The sequence below is a fragment of the Poecile atricapillus genome, chromosome 3, assembly GCF_030490865.1.
Source record: "Poecile atricapillus isolate bPoeAtr1 chromosome 3, bPoeAtr1.hap1, whole genome shotgun sequence".
NCBI classification, from domain to species: domain Eukaryota; kingdom Metazoa; phylum Chordata; class Aves; order Passeriformes; family Paridae; genus Poecile; species Poecile atricapillus.
The window spans coordinates 70,071,782-70,088,925 of NC_081251.1; the positions used below are offsets into that span (position 1 = coordinate 70,071,782).

Here is a 17,144-nt window from a genome sequence, read left to right on the forward strand (position 1 = left end):
TGGTTTTTCGTAGTACTAAGAGTGAAGTGACATTGTGACAGGAAGTCCATAATATCAAATAACTTTCACCAACATTATCTGCTTCTTGCAAGTTATTTTTATTTGCCATTATGTTAACCCAGATGTTAGTATTTAAATTAGCTGAAAACTAGTTCTCTTCAGTAATGAAAGCTTGTAACCTTATAATGAATGGCAAGAAGGCAGGGGTGGGAGAAAACAAAGAACTATACTGTAACATTTGTTTCCTTATATAATTTTTTTGGTTTAGGTCCGGTTTGCTGCCCTGCTTGCTTTGATAGAAGTTGCACAAAAACTGAAGGAGAACTACCTGGTCCTGCTACCAGAATCTATTCCATTCTTAGCTGAGCTTATGGAAGGTAATGTTCTAAACTGGCATTAGTGAAGGGTGACTTATTTCAAAGATTGAGACAGGCTCATTGTTATAATCGCTATAAAACTGCATATGGTAGCTTATACTGTGCAAAATGCAAACTAAAATGGATTATGTCAAACACATTCATGAAATTCAGTTAAATTACAGTGGTTTCTTCAATGTTGTAGCCTGTGCACATCTCCCCACATGCAAGTTTTAATCAGTGTTAGTAGAAAGAGTTTGCCTAGTTCAGTGACTAAATATTTCTGAATAATAGCTTCATATATGGTGTTTGATGAGTGATGAAGCCTTCCTTGGGCAGCCGTCTAATAACTGTTGTATTTAATTCCTGCTTAATTTCTTTTTCTAGATGAATGTGAAGAAGTTGAACAGCAGTGTCAGAAGACAATTCAACAACTGGAAGTAATTTTGGGAGAACCACTTCAAAGCTACTTCTAAGTTTATACCCTTCGTTTTGAAATTTTGTCTGAATTGTGTTAGCTTTACACATTAAGGTGTTAAAGGCAAACTGTCATAACAATTTTTATCAGAAACAAGATTTTAACTTTTTATTAAAATATTTTAAGAATCTGCCTTTATCATTTCTGGATGGACTGGGGATTTCTCTTACGACGTATCCTTAACTGCTCTTTTCTTAACAGTGAGAAACTGAAACAGGCTATAAACAAATCCTGAGTGTCAACATGTGAGACTTACTGAATTCCACTGTGCTTGGGGTATACAGTTACTGTCCTAGTGGAGAGGCTGTCATACTCCAAGCATGGTCCTCACTGGACCAGTGTATTGCAATCCTGAGAATCTGTTTTTTTCTGTCATCTGTAGGGAAAGTAAAAAGTATGCCCACTGAAGATACTGAAAAAGTTACGAGAAGCTATGAGTCACGTAGGAACCTAATCTTTTTTACAGTCTTTAAAGACTGTTACTGATTAGCTGAAGTTCAATAAATTGCTTACCATCATAATGAATTTACCCAAAAAATTACTGCTTGTTTTGCACCATGAGATGCTGGTTCATTATACTGGTACTAAGAAAGGCACTCAGACTCTGTAAAAAAGGTTTTCAAATGCAACAGGTTAGAACTGACACTATACAGAGGACAATCTTACATCCCACTGGGTTCTGGGAACAAGCCTCTGTCCAGCGTACAGCATGCCATGTAGATCCCACATGTGGAAAGATTACTGCATCAAGCTCTTCTAACAGGATTTTCTTAATACTGTTAATTGTGTCTGTTCTCAAACAAAAAGGACATTCCCATGAGAACAGCTGCTGAACTCTTAGCTTAAGGCAAAGACGCACAAGTGGTTACTGCCATGAGGAACTTCCTACCAGCTCCTCTGTTTCAGTGAGTTTATCCTACAGCCCAGGAGTACATACAGCACACATACACTGTCCTGAAGGCCACCCCAGCACAGCACAGCCCCAGTGCCTGCTCAGGTTAACTGCTCTGTGGATCACTAATCCCTTAATGTGGAAATGGTTCTCCAGTCAGGCTCACTTTGCCTACTTGGAGATACTGGTAAGACTATGACAAAACAAAACAAGATTATAGACCAAAAAGGGATAATAGCTACTTAACTACACCTGGAGAAAAGAAGAGTTTGCATATGTTTTTATTGATGCGTTTTATACATTAAATCTGCTCATTTGAAGTCTTCTAGTGTACCTCTTATTCTTGAAATTGTCTCAGTATTAGCAGTCTTAAGATACACAGGGACATCCTTCAGGCACGTATTGACAACTGGTAATAACTTATTTTTAAAATAAAAATATAAAAAGACTGACATTGGTATGGAAAACTAAATAGGAACAGTTTATTTCATATAGATAATACTTTAATACAAGACTGAAAAAGGATTCATTCTCTAGTCCACTGCTGAGTAGTCAAGTGCCATCTCAGCTGAAACCGTATTTGGGCTACCTGGATTCAGACATATTTTAAAAATTAAACCCACAAACATCTATTTTAAACCCTAAAGATTCTTAACCCAGTTAGGAGCTACTTCAGATCTTCCAAAAGAAAGATCAAGCTTTCAAAAGTTCATGTAACTGAAACCAGCTAAATCACTTTCCCATTGTTTCACTTCGGAAAACTAGAAGCTAGAAATCTTGGGCCCTTGTAAGCAGAAGGTGACACAACCCTAGGTGTCAGAGAAGGTGCTATTGCAGCAGCAGGCTAAGAGGTAAGATTGAACTTCTTGCTTTTTGCTGAAGTAAGGGGTCAACTGTTTGCTTAATCTAGCCTCACTGTAACAGTTATAGGTACTACATAAATTAAGACATAGAAAATTATAATCCATAGTTCTATCTTAAATTATAAACATCCCTTTTTAGGTGGATTACTGTATCTTTGGATCCTATTTCAGTCTCATTTCTACTTCACAATATCAAATGTATGGTGTCAAGGAATGCCAAATGGTAATTATTGTTAGAGTATGATGCAGCATTTTCATATTGCTAGGTTCAGTTATACAGGAGATTTATCTGAGCAAACACTAACTTAGCTTGCCAGGAAACTGTAAACTAGAGAAGGATTAAATTTGCAGTTAGCATTTCTGGTACTTGCCTAACTCAGAGAGGCAAATGCAAAAGCTTAGATAGATTAAAGGCAGGCTCAGCGTAAGTCAGCACCTGTTTGTACTTGACAAGGAGGCACTGTCATTCGAAGAGGTTAAATTCTTTTAGTAGTGATTGGAAAGAACTACCAGCTCTTCACATCCAACAAGTGAACATCTCCTGTGATTTCCACTATGTTGATCTTTTCAAGTTGTTTAAAACGATGCTTGTACTGCAGAGTGTGAACACCATTAACAGCAACTTTAAACTGGTAGGCATCACAGAAAATAATCAGCTGGAAAGCAAGAAGAGAAACAGTTAAGCTCAGGTAAGATGTGGAAAACAATCTGATGACCTAACATAGACTTGGGCAAGACTGTTTCTGATACAGAGAATGTTTCATGCAAAAGCAACATTAAAAAAAAAAATGGGGCATCAATAAAATTCACAGAATCATTAAATTGCAAGAGACCCATAAGGATCATCAAGTCCAACTCAATTTAATTTAAATTTGCTCTTAGCACAGGTTGAATTTTTGCAACTACTTAAAACTAAATTTTAAATTAAAAAGAAAACTAATATTCCTAAATAAAGATAAATCCCTGCTCTCTAGGGTCCCATTTAATCCTAAGTATTTTCAAGACATGAAATGCAGGAATAGCAATTTCATTTAAATCTGTATTAGTAATAGGACATTTAAGCACCAATGTTAATTTGTTGGGCAGATTTTTCATTTTTATGGTCTTTCAGTTAATCTTACCTCAAAGTACATCCCTGGAATGAAAGGGAAGTTAGCAACTTCCCTTTCTTCTTCTCCCCAGCTGTCATGAAGGTAGGAGTTTCTTACAAAAACTTTATTTTTCATTCGGAGATTCAGATGTAAAGCAATGTCCTTTGAGTCACTTGGTCTCAGATTTATTGCAAAGCTGGAAGATATTTTTTTTAAGTTTACTGCACCAAGGGTTTACAGACATGACAGCAGAGTCAATGCCATTTACCAAGTCCTTAACCAATACTCAGGCTGTTTGGGAGCCAGGGCTGTGATTCACCTGAAGAGCCAAGCAGGGCAGCCAGCCAGCAGGCACTGTCTCCTCTGCACAGAAACCTTTGCTGGAGGCAGCAAATGTAGGACATGACCCTGCTAGATTTACTTCATCACTCACAGCTTTCTGTACATGTCTCAGCAAGAACCTATTGAGCCGAGAGCTGCTCCCCTACTGCACTAGGAAGCAGCATTCTCACAGGAACATACAGGAGCTGCCTGCTCCCCCACCTCTTTCACTCAGCCAATGGAGATTGGGAGGCTTTGTTTTACCCAAAGACATCAGATCCTTTCTGCCAACAAACTGGTTGGACCCTAAGAAAAAGTTCAAAGATTCTCGCCATACATTTAAGACTGCTGAGAGGCCATGAATACAAAATGTTATTTTGTAGGCAGCAAAGCTCTGCCAGGCTGAGTGAATACTCTGCCATCTCAGACGTGCCCACCAAACAGGGTTCCTAAAGGGGAACTCTGGAGAAGAGTCATCAGAGGGAACAGTCATTCAAATGAATGCTTCAACCTGTGGCAAAGACCTTACTGCATTTGAAGAAAAAAATATTCCCTCCCCACCCAAATTAACTCCAGATGTCAGATTGTTGCCCTCTTTTGAGAATTACTCAATCCAGATTGGAAATATTGCAACACTTCCAAGCTGTGAAATCCTCTTTTTCACCATGAAAAAGAAACAGCTACAGCTGTGTGAAGAGAGCAAAAGACATGAAATAACTTATATACTCTATATAAATATATGTTTAAAAGCATAAACATAAAAAGCAGACAAGCTTCATGCTTTGACAGCCAAAAGCCTCTTCATGCTCATACGCATCTGAGCACATTCAGCACTTGAAAAGTGCTAATAAACTTTTCAAGCTAAAAGAAGGAAAATAAATGCTACTCTCTAAATGTTAATTATCCTATCCAATCTGAAGTCCATCCAAACTTTTTGAACAAGGATTCCAGACCTTGGATTCTAGTATGAACTCTGAATACTGCAGGTAAGAAACATGCCCTGAAGAAGCGGGAGTGCAATACACACACAATGTGAAAACACGCTTCTCATCATTTTCACTTCTCATTAATCACTTCCATTTTAGACATGTTTTGGCAGAACCAAAACCACCCTTCAAGTAAAAGGCACGCTGAAGCACAGACATTTGCTCAACTCCATTTTGACTGTGTTGTGCTCCCCTACTCCCCAAGCTTTATTTCATGTTTGGAAAATGTGTTCTTTGCAACCCTTTGTTTCCACCCCTATCAGCTTTCATGGAATCACAGAATGGCCTGGGATGGGAGTGACCTGAAAGCTCATCTCATTCCAACACCCTTGCCATGAGCAGGGACACTTTTTGCCTGGTTGCTCAGGGCCCCATCCATCCTGGCCTTGAACACTGCCACACACGGGGCATCCACAATTTCTCTGTAATCCCTGTTCCATCTCACTACCCTCACAGTAATGAATTTCTTCATCATATCTAACCTAAACCTACTCTTTCTGTTGGAAGCCATTTCCCCCTTGTCTGTCACTACACACTCTTCTAAATAGTCTCTCTCCATGTTTCTTAGGCTAATTCCTAATACTGGAAAGCCACAATTAGATCTTCTTGAAGCATTTTTTTCCCAGACTGAACATTCCCGATTCTCTCAGCCTTTCCTCTTAGGAAAGGTTCTCCATCCCTCTTAATCACTCAGTTCATCACTTCCATCACTCAGTTATTGTCAGTTAGGCACCTTCGTGCTTATATCAAGGAGGTTTGTCAGAGAAATATTTTAACATGCAGCATTTGAGCACACCAGTAACTTGCCTCACTCCTGTTTCACCTACTTCTGCCAGATCCTTACTCTTGGTTCTCTTTAGAATAAAAGCTGTCTCTGTACAGTGCATCTGCTGACACTTCCTGCACAATGGACAACCCTGAACAAACACACAAATTTGTGAATGACACAGATTTAGTAGGTAAGACACTCAGGTTTTACCTTCACTTTTTACACCAGAGCTTCTCTTTTAAGTCCTCTCTAAAGGGGTAATCCTGCTGGTTCCTGAGGAAACTGCAGTTTCAGATGATTCCAGATGCAAAGTTGCAAGTGAGTAAGGATATACAGAGGCAATGGAAAAACCTATTCATTCTCAAGAGCACCTCAGTTAAATAACAGAAAAAAAAAAATCAGTAACACATACCTCTTAGGGTTTTTATTCACTTCTCCTTTAATGGCAATTGTGCATCCTGGACGAACTGCAGTATCAAGTTTCCCAAAATAGGGAACATCCTGGAAGTACACGCCCAGTAAAACTTTTGACTGTGACTTACTTTTTTCACTTTTTTTATACAAGCTGAGCTTTACTATGGCAGGAAGAAATTTTGGCCTACAATTGCAAATCTGCACTTAGAGCTAAAGTTATTCCTACCAGCATATTGCAGGATTCTAATACTACAATGGAAAATGTACACTGAGATAAATATATCAATGCATCGGGTTTTAATTTAGACTACCACCTTGGGTTCAAAACAAAGGTTATTTACAACTATTTCTGCCACCACTAATGGTAGAAGGACAGGAAGAAGGGGAAAGGAAAAAAAAAAAAGAAAAAAGTAAGCATGAAACTCCCTGTAATAGTTTAAATTCATATCACATAATTATTCAGACTTATACTTGACTTCTCATCTCTGGAAGTATCAGTTTTGCTTTAAGGAGTAAGACTCATGCTAAGGTGTGTTGTTGTCCCATGGTTACGTAAGTACTAGAAGTACTTAGGGACACTAAGTGTTCTGTCTTCCTGCCAGCAGCTCATAATGATAGACAGTGCAAGTACTTTATTTGTCTTATTTTTTCACTGTGTTAGAAATTACTTTTACCAGGGAAAAGGGAGTGTAGAAGCACTTCATATTTTTGCTGAAGTCCACCATTTGCAAATTACAATATTACGTGTTATTTGGTTTTGAAAAAAAGGCTGAAGAAGGCAGGCTGCTAAGTGACAAAGCATCTAAAGTTATGGCACTCACTGCAACTTCACCTTCTCCACAAACTCTATTTGTTCAACCCCTGGCTTCAACCCCTTTTCAGTTTGAGTGCAGTCCTTGCTCCAGTGTGGATACTGTCCACCAGCACAGGTTTTTGCAAAAAGATGAGCACTCACTCCATCTATACACCACGTAAGCTAGGTTCAAGTTCCACCTCTAAGGTGAAATGCTTGTGCACAGGTATCTGTCAGCAAGAGGAAGATATAGCAGACATGTTCCACACATGTGAATGGAATATGACTGCAGAATACTTTTGCTTTGCAGGTATTCCTTAAGGCAAAGAAAATAAAGATTATTTTGCCTATTAGAAAAAAATCCAAATGTGATTTGGTCCTTTAAAACTTCAGATACTTCACTTTTCATTTTTTTATGGTTGTGGATGCTGTGTTTATCCTTTGGGTTTTCTAAATAATTTAACAATAGTCTCATTTGTACTAGCAGCAGAGAAGAGGATTATCCTCTACCAAACCTCACTGATTATCTTTCTTCAGTCAACTGTCAATTCCTTTCTTCTAGTCTTTTGTGCATGTCTGCTCATGAATAAGTGAAGTATTTTTGACTTTTTTTTATTCTACATTTGCCACAAATCTACAGGAAACACTTACCAATTGTAAACCATTTGGCATCTCCCCCTACAAGAGAAGAAAAGAACATTATCTAGCTTATCAAACAACAGGGAGATTCATTCAACCTTTTACAAATATACGTACATTTTCTGTGCTTATCTTTGTTACTCCTAGAGATGATGGCTGAGAGCCTTGTAAAGACTGCAGAAAGAGAGATATTTAGGTGTCATTGCTAATGTCATGTAACTTTAGCATAAAGTTGGTTTAGAACAATGTAAGGATCATCATGCTTTGAATGGTGAACTGTTAAGATGGAAATCTAAGGCTATGACAATGAAATGAAATGTAGCCTTTTCTGTAGGCTACAAACTACAGAAAAGTTGAAGATCCACTGCTGAAGCCAAATCAAGGTTTCTGAAGATCACCTCATTACAATTTGAATCTTTATTTAACAGTCAGAGCACTGTCAAGCCCTCAAGATCTCAAGGTACCCACAGAATTCTCCTCACTAGGGTAGAAATACCAGTGTGGCAAGTCCACGCAGAAGGGTTCTTGGGATTCTAAGCAGCCCTCTATATCCTTGTCCCTTCTCACAGGAAGGACAGACAAGCAACATGGTCATGGCAGAGACAGTTCCAGCTTCGCCACAGAAGATTGTGGCTTCAGGTTGTTTATTTCAATACAAACCTCCAACTTCTTCCTCAGAAAAGTGTATTAGAAGCAAAGACTAAAATAAAAGAATCACCTTTCTCCATTTCTTTCTTCCAAAAAGCATACAGCATCAGCAGCCACAGATTAAACCAAGTGTATGTTTTGTGCTTGGGTCAGACAATTTACAGCACCTGCTTGCCCTCAAGCTCTTCTTGGAATCAGCCCTCCAAGATCAGGATGCAGACAGCTTTTGCAGGAATACTATTCTGGCAACATGCCCAAGGCCAAGTAATGGGACTCATGAAAATCTGTTTACCAGCTTTGCAAATGATCTTTAAACATAGCAGACCTATGTTTAAAGCTTAGATTTCGTTAGGCTCAGCTTCGCTTCCTACCAAAACAATTATTAGTCTGCCGACCTGAGTTAGACCTCATATTTGGCAGCAAGCATCAAAAGCTTTGCCCACAATGTAGTGAAGATTGCACCGAAGAGACCCAGAGTATTTCACATGAGTAGGTAGACTACCTTAGTGAGTGGCAGAAAAGGGAAAAGGCATTCACCTTCTGTATCTCCCTGGAATTTATCACCTTCAGTTTCTGTTCTAAAAGGCTAACTCTTCCAGAACAAAAGGATCTCTCCTTCTTCACACAGAAAAACTCCCTGTTAGTTTACGATCAGTAGCAGAGCTGGCAGCTGACAGGAGGCACAGCACAGCCTTCACTTTGAATTCACTGCAGTTTGGTCCACATTCATGGTCAAGATATTCAAAGAGTATCTTTCTCATCCCCATAAATGTACACTTCTAACTTCATTCAACAAATCAGTCAGTTAAGCAGGAAAAACAGGGCTATGTGCACAAGCTCTAGCTGTGGCTGACCTTGGCATTCCAAAGCCAAGCAAGAAGTTACAGCCATGGCTAAACTTGTCACTTAGAAGCACTGAATACTCAAGAGTTCTTTCTGGAGCCTCTACAATATTTGAAAAGCCTAATCCACTCTTAGACTAAGTATCCAATCAATTCTTATACCATTTGTCCTGTTAACTTTGTAAGCTGTAAACTTTTGTCACTTTCTTGCCCCTAACTGTAAGACTAAAACAGGAAGACAGAAATCCTCATGACAGTCACATGCTAAAATGTGGGGAAACCAAAATCTCCTTACCAACATTGGACTGTGTAGCTACTTCTCCTTCCTTCCTTTTCACTGTAAATCCCACTATGCAGTTTAGCAGGACAGAGGAAGTGAATCAAACAAGTCAGCTATCTATACAGCTTACCTTAGAAATAAACTCTATGGTTTTGATGTGCACTTTGCCATATATTCCAAGAGTATCTATTTTTTCAAGGCTAATTCTGTGGTTGTAGAGCAGCAAGTGTTTTTTGTTTACAGTCACCTAAAGAGACAGGGAAATAAACAGAAAAACTGTATTAAACATACATTAAACCAGCCATGTAGCAAATTGTATGCACACATCTCTGGTTTATACTGGTTTGGTACAAAACGGAAACAATTTGGTACAAAACACTCCTAGGAGGGTCCTAGAAATATCAGATCACCTAAGTTCAGCTCATCCATGATTCAGTCTCTCCATCACTATAAGGGAGATCCATTTGCCCACACCAAAATTTGCATTTCACACCTTTGTTTCTACCACCTGATCATTTACCCATGTGGCATTATCAATGTAACAGAATCTATTATTACAGTCTAACAGAGCAAAGCAAATACACCTCACTCCGAGAGGGCTGTCCTACACTAGTCACAGAACAGGTTTATCCCAAGTTAGCCCTCTGCACATACAGAGGGAAGGGTGGAGTAGCCATTAGCTATGGCAGGAAGTTCCTTGCCTACTCATCCAATTTGGAGGGAAGCAAAACAAAATTAAAGGTTTGACTTAATTAGCACCTCTTTTCTGCAGTTAGACTATACCCAGGTAACAGACACCTAGACCTCCAATATTTATTTCAATTATACAGAATACCTCTACTTTATTGGCCTGACAACAGTTGCAGATGAAGAATCAACCCAGACTCACCTGGAATTTGTCCTTTAAAATCATGATGACAATCTCAAATGACTTTCCTTTTTCAAAAGGCATCTCATAAGTGATCTCCTCCCAGCCCCACTTCTCCCTCTCCAATGTGTTGCAAACAATGCAGCCAGACCTTTTGAAGCGGGGGTTGAAGTGGAATGCCACATCAGCTCGAGGCTTTATGCTGCTGCCACACTGTAAATCCACCTGGAACCTACTCATAAAAATAAGACAAAACACATTCAGCTCAGTCTCACAAGAATTCACCTAAAGGCTCGGTACATTTGTGTTTTACCATGGAGCCTCAAAACAGGCAGACATAATGAATGTCACTGGATAAGAAAAAACCTTCGAACAAACATTTGTCCTCCTCTCTTCCTACATAGCTGTGAAAGATTCTCCCATGATCTATTGAAGTGAATATAAATGTTTAAATTTATTTAATGGTCATCAGTCATATCGTGTAAACTCCTCACTTACTGTGTTCACCACTTTCACTCCCATCACCTTCAGCAGAATGTATCAAATGAACCTTGGATAAGGTCAGGGAACAGAATCCCCTTACTGGGCACAAGTACTAGTCCATACCTCCAAATCCCAGTTTAATTCCTACACACGACACATTCAGTTATCAATTTTGTTAGTCTCAGATTACCCTTCATGCCTGCATTCAATCTGATGCTATCACAGAGATTTAGATCAAGCCTTTGTGTGCCATCCAAAGTAGGACCCATGGAAACATTTCATCCATTATATTCTTGCTCAAGTGGTGACACTGCAAAACATGACAACATAGTCTCTACCTATCTGCATCATCAGGAACAGTCCCATGTATCACAATCAGCTCTCCAGGAACAAGGCCACCGTGTATGGTCCCAACATATGGAATGATCTAGAAGAGGGGAGAACAACAAAAAATGAAGAAAAAAATATTCCAATACCATTTGGTGATGGAGGCAAAAAAACCCAAAGTAGTTTCAAAATTAGTAGTCTAACTGTTAATTATATGATGCTCTACAACACTGAAAGAAACACAACTGGCTTTTAATAAAAAGAAACCACAACAGCAAGGGAAAAGTTAGCATATTTTTCCCTGTGAAAACCAAGCTCTTCAGATAAAATTAAAACTAAAATTTCCATCCTCCATTCTTAGTTCTCAAATGAAGAGTTGCATCGCTATTCATAGAGCATTAAGAGGATTCACTTCAAATTAGATTATTCCTAAGGGCTGACAAATATCAGCCCCTTGCTGGTACCAGGAGGCAACTTTCACAACTCCCCTGACCCCAGGAGCTGCCTTTTTCCTTATTCTTGCTCTATCAGGGAAAACAATGATAGGAAGAGACTGTGTCACAGTGTGTCTTCTTAGTAAAACCTACACAAACACAACAAAATACCTGATCCTAATGAGCTAGGAACTGCAAAGTACACTGAAACAGCCCTGCTCCAGAGTCTTGGATTTTATGGTGTCTACAGTAGGCAGTCTGGCTCAAAGCCTCACTATCTTTTCTTCCTTACCAATAGCTGGAGAGGGTAACGTGTGCCTGCTACACTGCACTGAAATGGCAGCATGGTGAGAGTTGTTAAGCCATAGTGAAGGATATGTCAGAAAGGATAAAAGCCACAAACACCCCAGCACAGCTCACAGGCATGCTCACAGAAGCCCCACCCTGATCATCAGCATTTCAGGAAGGGATGGGAAGCACCTTAACATTAAACTGTGGAAGTTCTCATGGCCTGACCCAAAAGCAGAGCAGTAAGTCACACATCTCATCACATGTGTGATGTGCTTCAGATTGAAAAAGGAAGTAAATGGTATAAAATGTTGCTTTTACTCTGGTTAACTAACAGGAAATTTTGCCAAGGTTGGTTTTGATAGTTTAAAAGATTTTAGGATACCTTTGAAATGAAACATCAATCGCAAACAAGAGTTCCAGTAACTTAACAACAAAAATTAAAAACACATTGGAATTACTACTCTTGAATGGAATATTAGACCATAAAACAAATTGAGATTTTTATTTTTAAAATATAGAGATCATTGCATGAAAGAGGCAGATATGAAAAGGGTATGTGTTTGTTGACAAATATTTTTGTTAATCAGTGAAGAAAAAGGAACGACCACAGAAATTGTCGAACTCCAGAGTGCTGATCATTTCTGCCAGTAGATACACATCCTTTTCTGTCCACTCTCCACTTTCCTCCTCAGCTACCCACCCACTGCATAAAACCTAATTCAGTCATCTTCTGCATCGGGGGGGGGAAAAAAAGAACTCGCTTCTCAAGCACATTGCCAGGTTAAGTCTCATCATTTTCATTGGCTTTAGCAGGTGCAGTAGAAGAGGACCAAAATGTGATATTAAGTGTTAAAAGTGTAAGAAAAGTGTAATCCTTTTGCTTACTGGTAGTCACTTGGTTCCTTAAAATACAAGATGCACATCAGAAGATAGTTTTTATTCAAATAGTAAGACTAATAATAAAAAACAAAAAGTGTATCTTGACTGTTCTAATTTTTACACTCTGATCCTGAGGGGCAGTGGCTCTATTGCAATAAAGCAGTAAGTTACTGGTTCAGTCTCCAAAGACAAACTGAAGAAGCACACACAGGTCAGGGATACTGGGACTTGACCACTTTAGTGAAGCAAAGTTCTATAGTCCTGGTAAGGAACTGTGGCAAAAGCACTTCCTTATATTCAAAAGGATGCATTTATTTAGAAGTAAAGGTGGCCTATCAACTCTTCAGAAGCTCAGATGTGGAACCTACAAGACCATAATAGAGCACTTTCTGGATGCAATACTACAGGCTTAATGAGACTTTGCCATCAAAGAATGTGCCTGTAATTTCCTCATGTCTCAAGATGTTCTTCTACTACTTTTTCCTCATTTATTAAGAATAGTGCTTGTCACATGACATGATCTACCATCATCCTGTCTTTCTTCCAGACCTCCAAAACTTGGCGCTAAAGCCAGCTGGTCAATGTCAACTGAGTTTGAGAGGTCTCAAAGATGATGTTCTTCCTAAAAGAAAATGCCAGTTTTCATAAAACGAGTCTTACAGAGGAAAGGACTGCGATAAAAGCTTTTATCCAGCATGCTGGATATCAGACAGCTGCCCCACCAGATGGGACATGACCTAATTTCTTGTTGGATAGGTGGAGTAAAGGGCATAAAGGAGGAAAGCAGATTTTCTGCATGCTTGAGAACAGTACAGTAATGAAGAAATACATCTCAAAATCAAACCAATAATAAAGCTATGAAGTTTGCTGCTAATGGAACAATGTATTCAAACAATGACATTTTCATAGTCTGCCCTGCTACAGAAGGGCTGAGGTTGGAAGGGACCAGAGAGACCTCTGGTTTCTCTAATGAGATGCCTTGCTCAAAGCAAGGCCAGATAGAGCAGGTTGCTCACTGCCTCATCTGGAGACTGCCCCAAAGTCATCGGCACAATCTTTCCCAACTCTGTCTCCATATTCCAATCCCAAATACTCATTCTTTTTCCCACAACAGGCTCTTGACCCCTAAGTTCTAGTTGAATTCTCCTGCTAAGTCTTTTCACCCATCATCCTGATCAGTCCCTTTGCAGCCACCCAATTTTGCTGGACTCTTAGTCTCTCTCTGACACTACTCATTTGTCCCAAACATCTGTGAATCCTTCTCTTCGCATCTCCTCTCCCACCAAGATCTCCATCTACCAACTTTCATTCTCCCTTTCCTTTTGCACTTCAGCCCTTCCACCTTCTAGTTAATCACACAGCTTTCCTTCCTCTTCCAGATGGATTCTCATGAAGGGGGCTGAAACTATTCCCCCCCTCATCCCTAACTCTATTCACTTTGCAATACTGACCATACACTGGGAATAAACAATCACATTCACTGAGAGCCCAAGAGTGTGACAGTGCAAAGCTGCAATAGATAAGGAAGTCCTGTGCAGGTCTGTGTTACTGTACATTCCCCATAAATACTTTACAAATTTTAATATTTTTAAAGCACAGAATGGTAAAAATACTATTTCTGGCAGGTTCAAATGAACTACATTTTTTAAGGCACAACAGAAAACACAGCTTCAGGTACCCCCTTTAGGGAAAGTCAAAGTAAGGCTGCTGTCACAGACCATGAGAATGCTAGAACTTTTCAGATAAAGTTTCCAGACTTAAAGCTAGGTAAACAAAATTCCGTCAAATCCAGTCTTTGCAATTGCTGAATCATGTCAGCTCAAGCTTTCCACAGAAAACAGGATTTATTATTAATTGAGATATGAACTATGAAAACAGATTCCAAGTTTAGTTGTTCAGACTGAAGTTACAGGCACCACAAAACATACATTTTATGAGAACTGCCAGACACCACCCATGTTTACAGAGAATTAGGACTGAAAACACTCCTTATCATACTTTCATTTTCCACCATATTCTGCAAAAATGCCAGACATCTACATAAGCTGTACTTGAAGCAGGATTATCCTCCAAGGTTGACAGAACACCTGTCCTCTTTCGGAAGTCCTGTCCATTTACAGCACAATTTCTAAACACCATCAGCTCTTCATGTCACCTGTGACATTCTCCCTGAGCAATGCAGAGCTCCCAGTAGCATCCCTCACTGTGCAAAACAGTACTATTGGCATAAAACAGCCAAGTCCCATTTCCCAAGAGAGACACTGTTGACATGACCGAGGAGTTACCGGGTTAACGATTGTCTTCTGTGATGTATCCAAGGGCAGTTCATGTATTTCTTTCTGTGGTGTATCCAAGGTCAGTTTACCCATTTCCTTCTGTAGTGCACCCAAGGATGTCATCTTCCCTCCTCCAGATAAGTCTGTCAGTTCTGTGTGGCCACTGCCAGAGTGTATGTAAAGAACTCCCTGATCAGGCAACACCAAAGGAGGGATCCCTTCAAAAAAAGGCCAGAAATTTTAATTAAAGAGAAACAAGGTGACACAATATGAAATGAAAACCTCCAAGGTAAAACTACAAATAACAGAAGAAATGATGCAAATATCTTTCCAGTAAATCTGCTGGAGTTTTGAAATATGAAATTAAAAGGCTTGCTTAAAGCACTGAGAAGCCACACTGGTAAACAGTGTAAGCAGCAGCGTGCTATCCCTAGATTTCCCATGGCAGACAAGCCTTAGCGGGTGACCTTGCCTTTTCCACCTTTATCTTACATAAAGTTAAGAAATACTAGGCAAAGACAAAGAAGAGAAACAGAGGATGTTTTATGTTTCTTCCTCCAACACATACAATCCCTGAACTCCACAAGTAATTACAGGAGTTTGTAAAACTAGAACTAAATGCACAACATTATTAAGAAATAAAGCTTATGAGTATGCTCAGCTGCAGTGCAACTTCTTTAGCAAAGTGACCAAAATTCAGGGCCCAATTGTATTATTTATGGCATATTCTGGAGAAACAGAGTAGCATGTAAGTTGCGTGGTGTTGACAAGCAGGGAAAAAGTCAAAAGTGAGGGCTCTATCCACATTATTGTGTGACAACAGCAAGCAATGTTATGAAGAAGAAAGGAAAAAGCAAAAACACACACAACCAGAAAAAACTCCAGAACAACACAAAACCAAAACCCCAAGGTCTGTGGCCTGTTCCACAGGGGTTAATCTTTTGCAATGATTAAACAATCAAGTGGTCCATTTTGCAACATCTGGCTTATCTTTTTGGAGATTTCGACCAGATGGGTATTAACTCGCCCACTTAAGACCAGTATCTAGAATGCAATTCAGAGAACATAAGACGCCAACACTGCACAATTATTTTGCCCTTTGACCTTCTCAAGGGATACTACCATAAATTCACTTTTGCCTATGCAGGCAAATTTTATTGATTTCATTTTTAAAAGGAGAAAATAAAGATCAAATCGAACAATAATTTAGCCTTTACCGTTGTACAGTCTAACAGCAGACCCCACGAAAATGAAACCTACAACGCAGCAGCCTGCTATCTGAGCTTCCTGTGTGTGCAACAGCAATCTAGATCCTGCCAGGAGAGGATCCTGGCACAGGGTCTTGGCAGAGCAGGTGGCACTATGACAAAGCGATGAGTTAAGGGTTTTCTTGTTTGCCTATTAGTACTTTATTGGCAAGGTCGCAATAAAGAAGGAAAGCTGTAACTCAGGCTTTGTCAAAAGCAGGACATGCAATTGCAAAGCTCTCCTGTATTCTTCTGTCAGAGGAAGCACTACCAAGGTATGTGTTACACCAAATCTGCAACACGGCAAGTTAAGGTTCCCTGACGCTGCTTTGAGAACTGAGATATGCAGACTGCTCTGTTATCTCACACACTCTAAGGGGCTGGAAGTATCTTCCACAGACAAACAGGAAACCACAGAGGACAATAAGCAGCTATTATGCTTCCCACTGTGACACAGAGAAAATGTGTCCTTCATGAGTTACCTTCATGAGGGTAACTCCGGCCAGTCCTTACAATTAAAGCGAGATTTTGCACCAGTGCGAACAAGGCTTCTACAAAGAGAATTTCCGAGATGCATTCTGGATATCTGCAAGCAATTAAAATACAAAACACTGGCGGTGTCCCCCGTCCCCCGCTATAACTCCCGAACAGTGGAAGGACACAGAACCAAGCAACCTCGGCCGCTTCAGCTTTACAACGAACGGCAGCAGTCCCGGCTCCCCACAGCCCTGCCGAGAGCAGTCCCTCTTCCCGACACGCACAAGGGCGGGCAGGGGGCGGGTCCCCCGCACTCTCCGCTCCATCGCTTACCTGCAGGAGGCACCGCGGCGATCAGCAACACCCGCAAACCTGCGGGACGCGCCCGCCCGGCGCTGCCGCCATCGCCGCCGGCCCCGGCCCCGGCCCCGCTCCTGCCCCGGCCCTCACCGCGGTGACGTCACCGCGGCGCCGCCCGCGCGGGGGCTGT

At 40.2% G+C, this 17,144-nt stretch overlaps 2 protein-coding genes across 6 annotated transcripts in view; one reads left to right on the top strand and one right to left on the bottom strand.

Moving 5' to 3' along the window:
* Positions 1–979, top strand: part of HEATR1 (HEAT repeat containing 1) — a 35,078-nt gene extending 34,099 nt beyond the window's left edge. The window contains exons 44-45 of the mRNA XM_058833968.1: positions 269–377; positions 744–979. Coding sequence (XP_058689951.1) covers positions 269–377; positions 744–832 — 198 coding nt within the window. The 3' untranslated portion in view covers positions 833–979. The remainder of the gene's footprint in view (positions 1–268; positions 378–743) is intronic.
* On the bottom strand, positions 83–17,144 carry LGALS8 (galectin 8). 5 transcript variants are annotated; one of them, XM_058833971.1, is made up of 11 exons: positions 16,988–17,100; positions 16,660–16,763; positions 14,940–15,148; positions 11,062–11,150; positions 10,262–10,472; positions 9,503–9,619; positions 7,720–7,776; positions 7,615–7,641; positions 6,169–6,257; positions 3,711–3,876; positions 1,991–3,245 (listed from the first exon to the last, which is right to left on the bottom strand). In XM_058833971.1, the coding sequence occupies exons 3-11, from the start codon at positions 15,051–15,053 to the stop codon at positions 3,096–3,098; spliced, it is 1,020 nt and encodes a 339-aa protein (XP_058689954.1). In that variant the 5' UTR covers positions 15,054–15,148; positions 16,660–16,763; positions 16,988–17,100; the 3' UTR covers positions 1,991–3,095. The 5 variants fall into 5 exon arrangements, with proteins under 5 accessions (XP_058689957.1, XP_058689954.1, XP_058689955.1 ...); XM_058833972.1 differs by having other exon boundaries at positions 16,660–16,728; positions 16,988–17,086; XM_058833970.1 differs by lacking the exon at positions 16,660–16,763 and having other exon boundaries at positions 16,988–17,144.

What these genes read in the sequence shown, in the direction of transcription:
- LGALS8 (XM_058833970.1), bottom strand. Translation starts at nt 15,053, where the DNA reads ATGACATCCTTGGGTGCACTACAGAAGGAAATGGGTAAACTGACCTTG. An exon ending in AGAAGACAATCGTTAACCCG is followed by an intron (nt 11,151 to 14,939) that starts GTAACTCCTCGG and finishes CCCCTCTTCTAG; the next exon opens with ATCATTCCATATGTTGGGAC. An exon ending in TTTTAAAGGACAAATTCCAG is followed by an intron (nt 9,620 to 10,261) that starts GTGAGTCTGGGT and finishes CTGTCTCTTTAG; the next exon opens with GTGACTGTAAACAAAAAACA.